At 33.2% G+C, this 14,705-nt stretch overlaps 2 protein-coding genes across 7 annotated transcripts in view; one reads left to right on the top strand and one right to left on the bottom strand.

Moving 5' to 3' along the window:
* The window catches only part of LOC140044949 (cilia- and flagella-associated protein 74-like), a 40,982-nt gene extending 39,094 nt beyond the window's left edge, over positions 1–1,888 (top strand). For both annotated transcript variants that reach the window (XM_072089663.1, XM_072089662.1), the window contains exons 32-33: positions 56–187; positions 1,506–1,888. In XM_072089663.1, coding sequence (XP_071945764.1) covers positions 56–187; positions 1,506–1,604 — 231 coding nt within the window. In that variant the 3' untranslated portion in view covers positions 1,605–1,888. The remainder of the gene's footprint in view (positions 1–55; positions 188–1,505) is intronic.
* Positions 1,889–3,250: 1,362 nt separating this feature from the next.
* On the bottom strand, positions 3,251–13,905 carry LOC140044950 (uncharacterized). Of its 5 annotated transcripts, none has more exons than XM_072089664.1 (5): positions 13,749–13,905; positions 11,237–11,370; positions 10,976–11,069; positions 7,486–7,748; positions 3,251–6,613 (listed from the first exon to the last, which is right to left on the bottom strand). In XM_072089664.1, the coding sequence occupies exon 5, from the start codon at positions 6,477–6,479 to the stop codon at positions 4,941–4,943; it is 1,539 nt and encodes a 512-aa protein (XP_071945765.1). In that variant the 5' UTR covers positions 6,480–6,613; positions 7,486–7,748; positions 10,976–11,069; positions 11,237–11,370; positions 13,749–13,905; the 3' UTR covers positions 3,251–4,940. The 5 variants fall into 5 exon arrangements, with proteins under 5 accessions (XP_071945765.1, XP_071945768.1, XP_071945767.1 ...); XM_072089667.1 differs by having other exon boundaries at positions 3,251–7,400; positions 7,553–7,748; XM_072089666.1 differs by having other exon boundaries at positions 3,251–7,746.
* Positions 13,906–14,705: the final 800 nt, after the last annotated feature.

Below are 14,705 nucleotides of genomic sequence, written 5' to 3'. Positions count from 1 at the left end.
TGAAATGCACTAATGGTATTACTATAGCAATGCATATGTTTTTTACTTGTACCAGAATGGTGAATTTTATTTTGATCCACTGAATGCAATACCAAAAGGCTTCCAAATAGATTTACAGAGGGGGATGGTAGAGGCTGGACAAACAAAGACCATTACATTTACATGGACACCACCCAGAGGTCATAATGTAAGTTGTAACTTATTAATTCGCTACAGTAAAATTTACCTAATAAGACTGTTATGGTGGCTACCTTAGATTTCAATGAATTTTAAATTACAAACAAATTCAAGGAAAAACACATCAAGCTCATTTACAAGAACTGGTCATGTTGATTTTAACCAACAACAATTTTACTTTACCAATGACCATTACCTCCACAGAAATGGGCATAAAAATCGTGGCATCATGGAAAATTATTTATGGGAAAATTTGAGGACAATTTCTGTCCCTCCAACATAATTAACCACTCAAGCCAACTATGGTATAGTCCCTCAAAATTGACTATACCATAGTTTTACGAAAATAATATAAACATGAAGGATGTTGGAAGTGTGTGTTACAGAAAACATAAAATAATGGCCATAGTTAAGTTATGGCCATAGTTAAGTTACAAATAAATCGAGGATACTCTTATATGAGTACAATATCTTGGCCTAGCTAGGAGGCCAAGATGTTGGGTGCTTGCTTTTTACCGGTGTTGTGCCTGTATACTATGGCTACATGTTATAAAAACTCATGGTCTAGCTGACGTATAATAACTTCTGACCGGTTGTAGACACAGTTTGAGCACTATTTTGACCAAATTCCTTATCTGACAATCTCGCTCAGATCGGTGTGGCAGTTATATTAACTATAACTATTATTATTAACTCCTTGCAACAGTACAAATAGTGCAAAAATCAAGCACTGAGTCATTCAACGTTGATTGTCGCTGATGAGACAAAAAAATGTGAACTTAAATATTTTGACAAGCTATGACTTTAATAAAAGTACAAAAACATTCATAAAAATTGTAAACTATATGCCTTCGCACTTTTAGAAAAGATAAAAACAATGCCACTCATGCACTTGCACTAGTGTGTTACTTATGTAGAATGTGCATCTTGTTTTCCTTTCCTCTACTGGGTTAGTTTGTAAACATCTGCCACCAAATAGTGCTATACATGCATGTCATTGACACAGTTATTAGACAATAATATTTATTTTGCCAAGGAATTAGATTATTTTGACATATTCTTCATTTATCATCAAAATATAAAGAAAAATCAGTATAAGAAAAACAGGTCGATAAAGAGATGAAATGAGCTTGATAATAGTAAATTTATGAGAAAATAGAAATATAAAAGTCAAGTATTATACTTTTGGTCCTACACATGACACTGAGAAACTTGCAAAAGTGTGCTTACATTTTTCTTGGAAGACCAATCTTAAGAATGTCAGAGTATGTTTAGATTATTGATGATTGTTAAATGCTTTTGACAAACTTTTTTTCTTTCTTTTTTAGCCAAATACATGTATCGGAGGAAGCCTATGTTTGAATTTGAAAGGTGATATATTGGAGAAATATGAGATTACACTTCAAACAAAATTGTTGTCCGAGTAAACTACACCTATATATCAGGAGAGATTTTTAGATATATTATCTACTTTTATCTTGGATTAATGTTGGACTGGCGTTAACACCCAAATATGCAATGACAATGAGAAGGGTTATTCGTTTATTTGCTTCTACTAAAATTGGTTTGCGAGTGGGATTTTCTTGAGACCACTCCAGTGTTTATTGAGTGAGACGAAAGTAGTGGAATCCTGGACGACTTGGCAACTTTTATATATATTTTTGTGGTATTTATCAAATTTTTAAAATGTGTTTAAATGTTTAATTGATATTTCTAATGTTTATACAATATATAAAATAAACTACTAAAAATGTAATTTTATATGCAATTTTTTATTTTGTAAACTTTTCATGCAGTCCACCAAAATGATTTGGACAATTTGGACCAGCACGTTTTAGCCCACTATGCTGTGAGGGTTTGACCTACTTTGCGCCGAAACGTCACATTTTATTTGGACCAAACCAATGATCATTAGTATATTGTAAAACCTCGAAATGATGCTGTAAGTTTTGTGATTTGCAACTACAGTAATTGGATTTTTTAGACATTACTTACCAAACATATTTGTGATCAAAATACCATTTTTAACTGTAAAACTCGATCATACATTATATCTGCATCACAAGTTCATCTAGCTTGTGTTTGGCAGGAGCGGCGTGCATGAGATAGAAACTCGAGAAAGAATACCGTACCGTGGAAAAATAAGTCTCAGTGACCATACTTACCGCCTGATCATGATTTATCTAAGTTGCCATCTATTTATCATGTTATTCAGGGTTAGAATAAACTAGAACTTCTGTGTAACAAGATAATGGTTATGCATGAGATAATTTGCATAGGCCAGATGAGCTTGGTTATGCATGAGATAATTTGCATAGGCCAGATGAGCTTGGTTGTGTAGCATTTTATTTGAGTCACTTGCATTAGAATCTTTGCACAATTATGTTGCCTGAAGTTTACCATGGATCACAAGAAGGCGAACATGAGAATTGATAACTATAACTTTATTCCATGGATTCTTTTGGGAAGCAATGGCCTAATAGACTGCTGACTGATGTATCCATCTGGAGTTAATGCAGGGGACACTGACCAGACCACCCAAGAATATACTTGCAAAGTGTTCTCAGTGTTGCTGTAGAGGGCGTAAATGCACAAATGTCACAAAAATAGGGTGGAAAATAGAAGAGATGAAGGCTATTGATAAAATGTACAAAATATTTTGATACTAGTTATTCAACATAATTGCATTGAACGTTGACAGGTCAAGGCTAATATTCAATTAGACAGTCATTACATAGCAAAATCCATTTTTCAAACATGTTTGACTGTCCATTTGAATTTGAAACTAGAACTGTTAACCAACTTCACAGACAGTACAGATACATTTATCATTATGTCAGTTTTGCGAAAATATGGAACAAATATTTGGAGAGCTTAATATTTGTCTTTTTATAAAAATTGACAATTTTGTTTTAAAGGACGCCCAACTGCTGATAACGAATAAATAAATACCAGAAGCCTAAAACAATATGTGATATGCAGTTGTTGCATGTTAAGTTGCACCCAACACAAAAGAAGAAAATAACAAGCTCCCCTCACCACCTGATGTAACCCTGTTTACTAATTAAATTGAGTTATTGACAATTAAAACAAATTTAGGTTCAACGATTTGCCCCAAATAGGGGTGTTTAATAGATGTTCATCTTGAAAAATACCCGCACACAATAATACGAGGATGCTTCGCATCTCCTTCTATGATAATTGTTTTTAATAGCTGAAAACCGGTTGAACAGCTCGAGTACAGCATCATAATGATGAAAACAGATTTAATATACGTTCATGGAACATTCCAATATAATTATTTGGTTTAACACAAATACCGTAGTACTGCAATACTTGGACAATACTGTAAATACGTATTAACCATTTTTGGTCGCCATTTGAATCGCAAATTTGTTACGAGTGTGGGTACTGTTAGATATATAAACACATGTACAAATAAACTTATTACTGTGAGTGTGGGTAGGCCCTACTGTTAGATATATAAACGCACAATATACAAATAAACTTTATTACCGACAGTTGCAGTGGTGTATTGTTACATGTACTTTACTAAGGTTGTGTTTATGAACATTTAAAGTATCTGGATATGCCAGAGGTCTCTCCTGACAAGGCTAAATCAAAATTCTCCCTACCATTTACAGACTTCTAGTTATCCAGCTACTCATGGCCTTATTTTCAGCCTGATTTGCATAATTATCTCATAAAATACATTGTTTAATCCAGCAAGGTCGCCTTCAACTCCCCTGGCCAACCCTCCAAATTTGCCGGGCTGAGGCTGGTCCGGCCGGATAACCCAGGTGGTAGTACTCAAATAAGCCATTAAGGGTCGTTAAGGCATGATTAATGACCCCAAAAGATGACAAGTTATCCGGATACTTGCTGTCCGTAAACGGGCCCTATGACAGTGACAGTTTTAACAAAGTATTAAATCGCAAATGTTATTTATAAATAGGCATATAAAACATGAAAAAAATATTTCTTTACTGAGTGGATAAAGCATATATTTAAAAATTGTTCCTCTTTGTACCCATCCTCTTCCCCATTCATCAACCCCAATGTTACATACAAAACAAACAAAAAATTTGGACGTATTTTATGACAAGTTTCTCTTTAGGAAGTAGGCCTAATTCCCATGGTGCTAATTTTAGTTGACTACATAAATCATCGTGTCTATTTATTTGTTTCTGTAAACGACAATCTATTATAGTCCTGCAGTACGTACATTTGAAATCGCCATTTTTTCTTCACGCTGAAATAACTGTGTATTCGTGAACCATCTGTGGGCACGACCTAGATGGTACGTGAGCGAAGCAAACCTAGTATTCACAATTAAACTATGTGAAAATATAGTTGATGATTCTAACATTTATTACAGCAAATTCACATACATTGTGAGCAATATAACAAAATCAACAACAGTATATGTCTAATTTTCAAAGATACAGTATACTTTTTCTTTATAAATACCACCATTTTGAATTAAAAGTTGTTCTGGAATACACTAAAAATGATCCATGGCTGAATGACTCGACTAATACTGTAATTGTGGCTATATAGAGTGCATTCATAAATATTTATTAGTCTAGCAACAAAATTACAATTAAATAATTAGTGCCTAAGTAGGCTTTATGACACAATCAAAGACAATTACGGTAATTATATGTTTTGAAAATGTTACATATAATATGATGAATGATATACTATTAGAAAACAGAGTTTTTTAAAAGTTTAAACATTAAAGTGTAGATATTCAAAATTCTTCAGACAAAAGAACAGCCACAGTCTACTATTGGTGAACTTGGTCGGCCCGGTTTAGGTAAAGGTCGTCCCCTATAACGTGCAGGTAATGTTTGCTGCTGATGAATATCTTGTAGTTCTAAGTTTACTTGGGGTAAAACCTGAATTCCAATTGATCTTTTAGTTGAACTAGTTCCATCAGATGTGTTTGTACTTTGAGAAATACTATCTTTGGGCTCAAAATATATTTCTGGTTGAGCAATTGTGCACCCTATGGAGGGTTTGTGCCTTTGGTAAATCTCTTGCCGGCGGATATGTGCATTAATAAATTGCCTATGCATATAAAACTTTAGGCAGCATAAAACGCCTGACATTATAATAACAATAAATAATGTGCAAATTCCAATTATTGCAACAATTAATGACGGTGGGACTTCAGGTGATTTTTGTGGTGGAAAGTTAATAATAGTTGGGCTAGGAGTTAAGTTCTTAATATCAGTCACATAAATAGTTATATTTGCAGAACCCGAGCCTAGCTTATTTGTTACGGTACAGGTAGCCATTACATTGTCATGCTTCTCTTTAGCAGTAAATGTCACGTATCGATTATCTGGTGAAAGGATGTAGTCTTCTGGACTTAACCATTTACTGAACTTCCATTTATAATTTGGATACGCATGAGCAGTTTTGGCTATACAAATTAACACAGTAACATCATTGTACTTTACTATTGCAGACCTGTTTTTGTACGTTTTAGTAGAACGACATTCTATTGTAACCCTTGGCAAGTAATTGACAAATATTGGACCTATTGTACAATTTCCATTCAATTTTGTAATGGTACTTGATGATTGTACACACATAAATTCTGCAGTTGCATCTTCATATTTCACTTCAAAATCATATTTAACTTTCACTTCATTTCCAGTAAATGATGTTGTTGCGTTCAATAGTTTACTGTTTTTATACCATTGCAATGTAACAGGAGGCTCAATTACCTCTGAGCGACATGTGAGCGACTTTCTTGAATTTTCATTGAATGTTTGATCTCTGGGCTCACAAAGAGGATATTTAGAATCTGGAATTTCATTCACTTTTAATTCAGATCCTTCAGACCATATTAGTTCATTAAAACTATTTTTGGCTGCACATTTGTATGTATAACTGGCATCAGATACTTCAACATACCTGATAGTCAACATAAAAATGTTTGCACTTGTTGTTGATTCAAATACACCCGTAAATTTTGATTTGAAAGGTTCTTCGACGCCATCAATAGTAGGGTTATATTTTGCAATAATTTGATTTCCTCGAAACCAAAATATTGGAACTTTTGGAAACAACGGTCGCACAGTACAATCTAACTGAAATGGTTCACCTTCAGTAGCAACGATTAATAGGGGTGAATTTCTTATATCTGTGCCATCTACTGTATGTTGTAAAATGATATAAACAAAGAGAAGCCTTCTTATAACACTATCGTTCCAAAACCTCAAGCCTCTACTACCAGAATGTTTCTTATTGTTTGACCTGAGCAATACAAATCTGTATTGAATACTCATGACTGATTGTTCTTCATTTGATCATGATTCAATACTGAAATGTATCATGCAACTGGGCATCTTGTCATCATGAAATTGAAATAAAATGTTGAGTAATCTTCTTATAAGAATATGCAGCAATACAGTATGCCAACCTGTAGAGAGATGAACTAAATGTATTAACAATTCATTGTTGCTATTAAGGGCAAATGATTATGTACAGGTTTCATTGTGAAATAATTAAGTACAAATGTTTTTGTACATTTTTTGTTTATTTGGTGCCACAGAAAGTCAACAAAAATCTGACCTTTGGAAGGGGTCATATTAGATTAAATGGCAATTGTAAAGGCCAGAACAGCTATATGATTGTTATTATTATTATTTTAATTATTATTTATTCTTTATACTGGGTAGCCTCTTCAGTCAAAGACTGTTCTCCAAGAGGACCCAGTGGATATGATGAGTTGGTTATGGTTCCACTGTCTTAGCCGCTCGGCCACTCACTCGCCTATTTTACAGCCTATGAAAATTCTCTACAATATCTCAATTTTTACCTATGGAAAATCAAATAAATAATAAAATAAGAGGTTTACATGAAGACAAATATGTGACTACATTTTACACTTCTACTGAGCCCTAATAATTACAGGAAAAAGTCTAGACAAATTTAGACAAAAGGCTCATTTGAGGTAGTCATATGCAAACAATGCCAGAACCCCACTTTATTAATCGTTTTGCCTAATAAGTTTGTTAAATAAAACATATATGATTATACATTGTTTATTTTTCAGCAACTGTTGAAAATAGAGAATTTACAAACGAATCTTTTGTTTTGACAGACACAAAGTCAACAAATTGGTCTGCAAGCATTTTTAAACCTTCAGTTGCCCCTTAACATATTTATCATGCTGTGAGCGTCTCAGTGTGTTTATTGTCCTGTTGCTTGTTAATTCAGAAAAAAAACAGTGAGACAATTATGATTATCAGTATTTTCAACAATTTAAACAAATATGTAGCTACTACCAACCTGTGTCACTAAATTTGGTGAAAACAACGAATGAGGAATTTGAAAGTAAAACGGCTAATTCTCTTACTAATTATTGGTAAATTTTGCGCAAACCTCCCACATTATTATTAATGCTTGAAAATTTTAGTTAAAAACCATGGACCGGTCTTGATAAGGATTCTGGACCGTTGTCACCTGGCTTTTTACCACCTGGCCATTTGTCACTCGGGCATTCATAGTGTAATTTCTTTCTGTCTTGGTCATTTGGGAGGCTAGCTTACTCTCTAAAGACAAGATATACAGTATTAGATAAGATCACCATCACATAATTCTTAACTTCAATTATGATATAGGTTAAACGTATTCTCTCCCAAAGCGACCACCCTCTTTTTAATAAATACACTTTCCTCCCATCTAATATTCGTATCCGTCAACCTACTCATAACTACTTATAATAAATGTCTCAAGATAATTTTTTGCCAAATTTTTTACTGTATAAAAATTAAAACAAATTTATTTTTTTTATTATCTTTAAATATTATATTGTCTGTACTTTTATGTTTTAAAGTGGAGCTCCCTCCACTCAGAAAATTTATATTTTTTCATACATTTCAACTGTTATTTAAAAATGTCATCCCTCATACTTCATATTTTTCGCATCACGGCTTTAGCCAGCTATATCCCCAGAGGACTACTCATTCAGAAGCTATATCAAGCGGAAAGCTTATTATCTACAGCTGACATTTTTGGTATTTTGTAAACTCGAATAATTGATAGGTTCAAGGTGCTGATGGGAAAAGAGAGCCTATGAGGGCTCACGGTTGAACGAGTTTGGATTCTCGCCCGTTTGATTGGTTGACTTAATGCGAATCAACACAAAGTGAAGTCTCGATTTACTGAGGACTGCATGTCCAACACACGGGAAAATAATGTATTAAAATTCTTTGAATATTAGGTTAAATATTTTTTTTTTATATTACATGTAATTTGAGATGTTTGATAGTTCCTGTAATATAGTTAAGTTTGCTGATGATATGTGTGTAACAGGGCTTTTAACTAATGATGATGAAACTGCTAAAACTAAGAAAAACATCAATCAAATATGTAAAATAACTAAAGCAGCATTTAAAATAATTAGCGTAGAAATTGAAAGTATAGGTAATCTTTGTGATAAAACGGCTCTGAATAAATTAGAATGGATAATTAAAGATGTGACTCATCCACTAAATAGCATTGTAAGTTTTAATAGATCTGGTAGAATTCGGCACTGCAAAGTTAAAACCAACCGTTTTAGAGACTTATTTTTCCTATATGCTTGTCATCTATATAATGTACATTTTTCAAGATAATTAGTTAAGTTGTTACGTTTTTATATTGTGTTTTAAATTGTATTTTACAGTATCTATGTTTCTAAGCTCAGGAAAACAAATTTCATGATGTAATATTTTGTGACAATAAATTGAATCTTGAATCTAAACACTTTTTTATTTTATAAACATGTAATATCATATTTGATTGAATTTTACAATGTTGATATACAAAATATGTTACTAAAAACCGTAAGTTCATCCAATTGCCTACTGAAGGCGCAATTTATTTACTTCATGGCTAAAAACTATTATTTTTGGCGATGTTTTGGACCTATGTATTTTGAATACTACAAGTCAGATTTTCATAATTCTTTCTTTATTTTAATATTGATACAAAGTATGTATGTTATTAACTTTTAATGTTGCATCGTTTAATATTCCTAGCTAAGTAGTAGGCTATAAATTAGATAGGTCCATGTTCCTACCCTGGAATATGTAGGCCTAATTGTAGTTTAGTTTATGATTATATTTGTGTTCTGTACAGTAGGCCAGACTATATTTATACAATATGTTTATCATTGATTGTTAAACAAAAATAAAAATTATATCTGAAGACAATGATTAAAATAATTAGTCAAAAAGTTGAGCAGCATTTTTTGTAGTGGAATATCTCTTGTTTAAAATTGTTTTCAATGAGTACGATTTTCTTTTCCTATTCTTTTACATGAAAAATAGGGGGTACAGTATAATTGAAAAATCCTAAAAAAAATAATTTCTTCACTAAAAATCTGGTATTTTTATCACATATACATTGCGCAATTTTGCATAAATAGACACTTTCCCCCGTTACGATGCAACTGGGTTTTTTTTATTATATTTTGGAGTATGATCACATGAAATTTTGTTATGATTACACTGCTGCTGCAGCTGGCAATCTGTTATCGTCGCGATGTTGTTTTTGACATTCTGCATGTTTCACAGTGTTATCATTTGTACAGTATTACTAAAATGTAACATGATCTGAGAAAGACATGACCATATATTTAATAAACTGACATTTTTATCTGAATATTACTTGGGCCTAAACAAAAGTGTGTATTGATTCACCATTTTTGACACTATAATTTACTAAAAGGGGAGACATTACACCAATGCGTTCACCGGAGAATAAAACACGTCCTTCGCCGAGTGTAACATGTTTTGTGACTATTGTAAACTAATAACCCCTTAAAGTTACTGAAAAGGTGTAATGTATAAAAAAACACTATTTTCTGACCAATTTTTTAGAAATTAGGTTTTGAAAAATATTGCCATATTTTCACTGTTTTTTTTTATGCAACAACTTTCAATTAAATATACTGTACTTAAGCATAATATAAGCTAAGAAAGTCTGAGTGGAACTCCACTTTAAACATTGTTCATTCACAATGATTTTCCATATTTTTATTTTTATATGAATTAGACCAATAAAATTGCCACCCTGCCAATTAACAACCCATCCCTTTCATCACCAACCTTTTGCCACCCAGTCTGTTGCCACCTTAGGCCCTTTGCCACACAACCTGTGTTAGGCCTTTTCTGATAGGAGACTGAATTTATTAAGTCAGAAATTTACTAAATATTTGCTTTTCTTATTTATAATTACATTATCAGTTGTCCCACTGTAGGAACAAAAATGTGTTTTTCAGAAAAAATTCAATTCAACAAACATTTATTTCATATACCATACAATTAAGACAATACATAAAATGAGGACCAACCAGTAGTTTATTGAGGCTACATAATTTGTGGGAATGCTGAACTGGTTATTGAGGTTACGAAATCCTATGCGTAGCCACGAAGCTTTGTTTATTATCTAAATGTGACGGATATGACAGCATACTTGAACCATGTATTTATAAATACGAATAAAATATGAAATATATGATAAAGATATATGCTTGTTGCTGTATTGTTGTATATGCAATTCATGTTCATTTGCTTACCTTAAGAGTATTAACATATAGGCTGCCTCCTCTCAGAGTGTTTATGTGTGACTGTGAGTCATATGTTGTGTTGGGCTTGAAACAATATGGTAAGGTAATGAATTCTATGTGTTTATGATACGTGTATCAAAGAAAGAAACTCTAATAAAGGTATCAAGATTTACACATCTTAAAAGAAAGAAATGTTTTTTTTTAAACCTGAAATGAGACACTTACTGAAGAATGACCCATCCTTGTGAGGGAGATCAGTTTCCGTATTCCATATTCTTGATTTTTCAATTTTTCAAAATGTCAACAATGCATATGTTTTCTGAAAGTAAAAAAAAAGTTTTCAAATTTCTATCGGCCAAGATAATTGGCAGCTGGGGCCCAGGATCGTACGGTAGGGTTTTATGATAACAAGTTATATCAAATGTTTGTACATTTGTTTGTGTGTTTGTTTGTTATATAAATTGTTGTTACTACACATAACCTTACATATTTTTTTTCCGTCAACGGTTATTTGGGTATTCCAATTCAAAATGACTACAATTGTACCAGGAAAGTTTTAAACTCTGTTTGAACATCATCCTCCATCTAGGATCCAAGTTAGGGGCCCACTTTTTCTGTTTCTGCAAGTAACCATAAATATGGGGTATCAAAATGACCGCAAATGTACTGGGAAGGTTTGAAACTACATTAAAAAAATTCAGGGACTGAAGGGAGTTTTTTTTGGGGGGGGGGGGGGTGTTTGAGAGGATGGTACAGATTTCGCTAGGGGTAATAGGCTATCAAATTTACCAGAATTGTAGTAGGACATTATTAAAGTATTTTAATTATCTCTGGGAAGGGGGTGGGAGTTTAGGGTGGGGTTGTAGGCCTCATGACTGAAACTGTACTGGGAATGTAATGTAAAACTGCCACTGAGGGGTTATGGGTTGGGATTAATGGCTTAACACACGTCTTAAACACATCACTAAGAAGGGGGTTTGTTGGGAGGGGAAGGGTGGAGATACTGGAATTTGGAAGTAATAGAAGTACAACATAATTGGAATGTTTTAAACTACATTTAAAAACTGCCACGAGGGCCAGATTATGGGTTGGAAGTGCTAACATAATTTATACTGGAACTGTCTTAAACATATCACCCAGTATCTGGGGTGTGTTGTTGAGAGGAAGGAGGAGGGGCGGAAATACTGGCCTAATGAAGTATAACATAATTGGAATTGTATTGTACTAGGAAGAAGAAAGGAGGTTGGGGGCTGCAGTATCAAAATTAGATATTTTAATTATCCGCCCATATGACACCGTTTACAACATACTTAAACCATAGGCCTATCATACTGTAGCTAGGTATACCCCTCTCATTTGGAAGCTAAAATTTGTCCTGGGAAGAACTTGTTTTTCAAAAAAAAGTGTGGGGTCGAGGTTGGTAAGTATTGAGATACTGGCGTCGGGTGTTATGTACTGAGAAGGCTTTAAACTAATTTGAAACCCGCTACGGGGTGGGTATAATTGCTAGTTTAATATAACTCCCCTTTAGTATTTTCATTTCCAGCAGAATACCTCTCACCCTAAACTTATGCTTTATTCCTCAATCGTTGACATTATTTACCTCCGCGCGCCAAGGAGGTATTTGTAATCGATCGCGTGTGTCTGTCTGTCTATTTATTAGCAGGATTACTCAAAAAGTTATTGCAAGATCTTTACCAAAATGAAAATGAAGATATGTGGTCAGGGACCACTCCATTAAATTTTGGAGGCCATCCGGACCACGGTCCCAATTCTGGACCACTTTTTAGTATTATTTTTAGACCTGCTAGTGTTAAAATATAGTACTATAATATAATTTTCAAAAGCCAGCGAGCAGTCTTAAAAGTAACAAGTAAACTGAAATTGCATTTTCTCGAGAACTACTTGTCCAAAAAACTTTTCTTTTTTTTTTTTTTTTGTACAAGAGGCAAGAGTTATAATTTGTGGTTTGTAATTTTAAAACATAATTTGATTTAATGTATAGGTTTTTTGATACGATTAGTTTTAAAAAACCTATTTCTTTTCAAATTCACCCGTTTTTTGTTTGCCGTTAAGTCAACTGAAACAATTTTTAGTTGAAAGGTGACAAATCATTTACACAAAACGCGCATACACATGCTAGTAGTGAAATTAGCTTAAATCACACACAGCATTAAGACACACACACAAAATATATATATATGAAGGGCTAGTTTTGCTCTGCTAACTGTTCTGGCTGTTTTACTTTATCGTTTTGATTTAGCTTTTCGCTTTTTTTTTGTATCTCCATTGAGATCCAGCCACTGATACGCACAGCATTGACATTTTGTCAGTATTTTGCCTTTGAATTTATATGAAGGAGAATTTTACAGTAGACGGAGGTATGCTTGACTCTCGGAGTGGCTTTCTAGTTTTTTTAAGTATTTGTTACAAAATTATATCCCTTTCACCGCATCTGTGTCATACCTATTATGGGATATTGAAATAAAAATTCGCACAAAATATAAGAAAACCTGGTCGAAAAGACAGACGTAGTTAAACATATTTTATGAAATTTCAACTTTCATAAAAACACTAATATTGTTTAAACTTTGCATAAGAGACATTGTCATTAGAGTCGTACGAAACGCTACAAATGTTGACAAAAATTATTAGTTTACGTCGACAAGAGACCAGCCTTAACTAGCCTACAGTATGTACATCACAAATAAAAATTAGTACTCCTGTATTTTCTACAAAATGAAAAGCACAAGCTTTGATATACTTAAATTAACTGTCTAGTTATAATAGGGTTATATGATATATAGGTAGGGTAGCTAGCTAGGCGACATGCCTAGCCTAGCCTTCGTGACGCAATAACATTAACACATGAATTCTGCTGTGTGTGTGTATCTGATAATGATATTGGATCAGCCAAGCTGGAGTAAGTAGTAGGCTGCCTAATTAATGATAAAATATCTTCAAATTCTAGGCCTATCTATTACAATATTGTTCTTACCAAATACAGTAACTAGAAACTATGAGTACTACGCCTTGACCCTACTACATTATTATTATACAATATCACCAAAAACCTCTTTTTTGATTAAACGTATTTTTATGGTTAAAAGATAGGTGTAGCCAGCCTCGTATCTTTGGTGTGGTTTGTGTGTGGTGTGTTGTTGTTAGTTGTGTGACGTTTGTTGTCACGCATCGGTGAGCTTGCTTTACCAAGGAAAGATCAAGACAGTCGATTGATGGAGGACGGAGCCATAGTCAATTAATATACGGAGGATGAGATTTAATGTTCAGGTGGGTAAAGTAGAAGCATCAATTTTAAAATCTGGTATTAAATGTACATAACAAAATATGTAACAGGAATCACGACCAAAAATGAATTTTCCTTAAAATGGCCAAATACACAATTTTGGCGAAATTCTGCTAATTAATAAAAGCCAGGCAAACTTTTTTTCAGTAGTTTAATACTAATTATAATAATTATAAGAATTATAAGTAGGTTACACAATGTAATAATCTGTGGTGACTCCCTAGAAAGTGAAAAAAGTTTCTACAATTTTAGCACGAAAATAAAAATCTTAACTTTAGGCTAATAAAAACTTTGAAAAATTCAAGTTATATTAATTATTATTAGGGTCTACCTATTTTTTAGTCATCTGATAATATTTTTTCCACACCGTATATTGTATTAAAAATGTCTCATTGTGTACACAGTACAAAGGAATATAGGGATTTTACTGTGTACAAAAATGTGCAAGTAATTGGGGTGGGAGTCGGACCAATGACCTCCAGATCGTCTAGCCTGGAAAATGTTGTCACAAGTGTGCTCAATGTAGGCCTACTTATGTTTCCGCAGTCAAAAATTAACCGATAATTAATTAATAAAAATTAACCGATAAACTGTCTATGGAAATGGGGTTCACTAATTACTAATAGTATATATAACTAATAAGTATAT

Source organism: Antedon mediterranea, chromosome 3 (genome assembly GCF_964355755.1).
Source record: "Antedon mediterranea chromosome 3, ecAntMedi1.1, whole genome shotgun sequence".
In the NCBI taxonomy this organism is placed as follows: Eukaryota; Metazoa; Echinodermata; class Crinoidea; order Comatulida; family Antedonidae; genus Antedon; species Antedon mediterranea.
The sequence above is the reverse complement of the archived record's forward strand: the minus strand, read 5'-3'. Positions and strand labels throughout refer to the sequence as shown.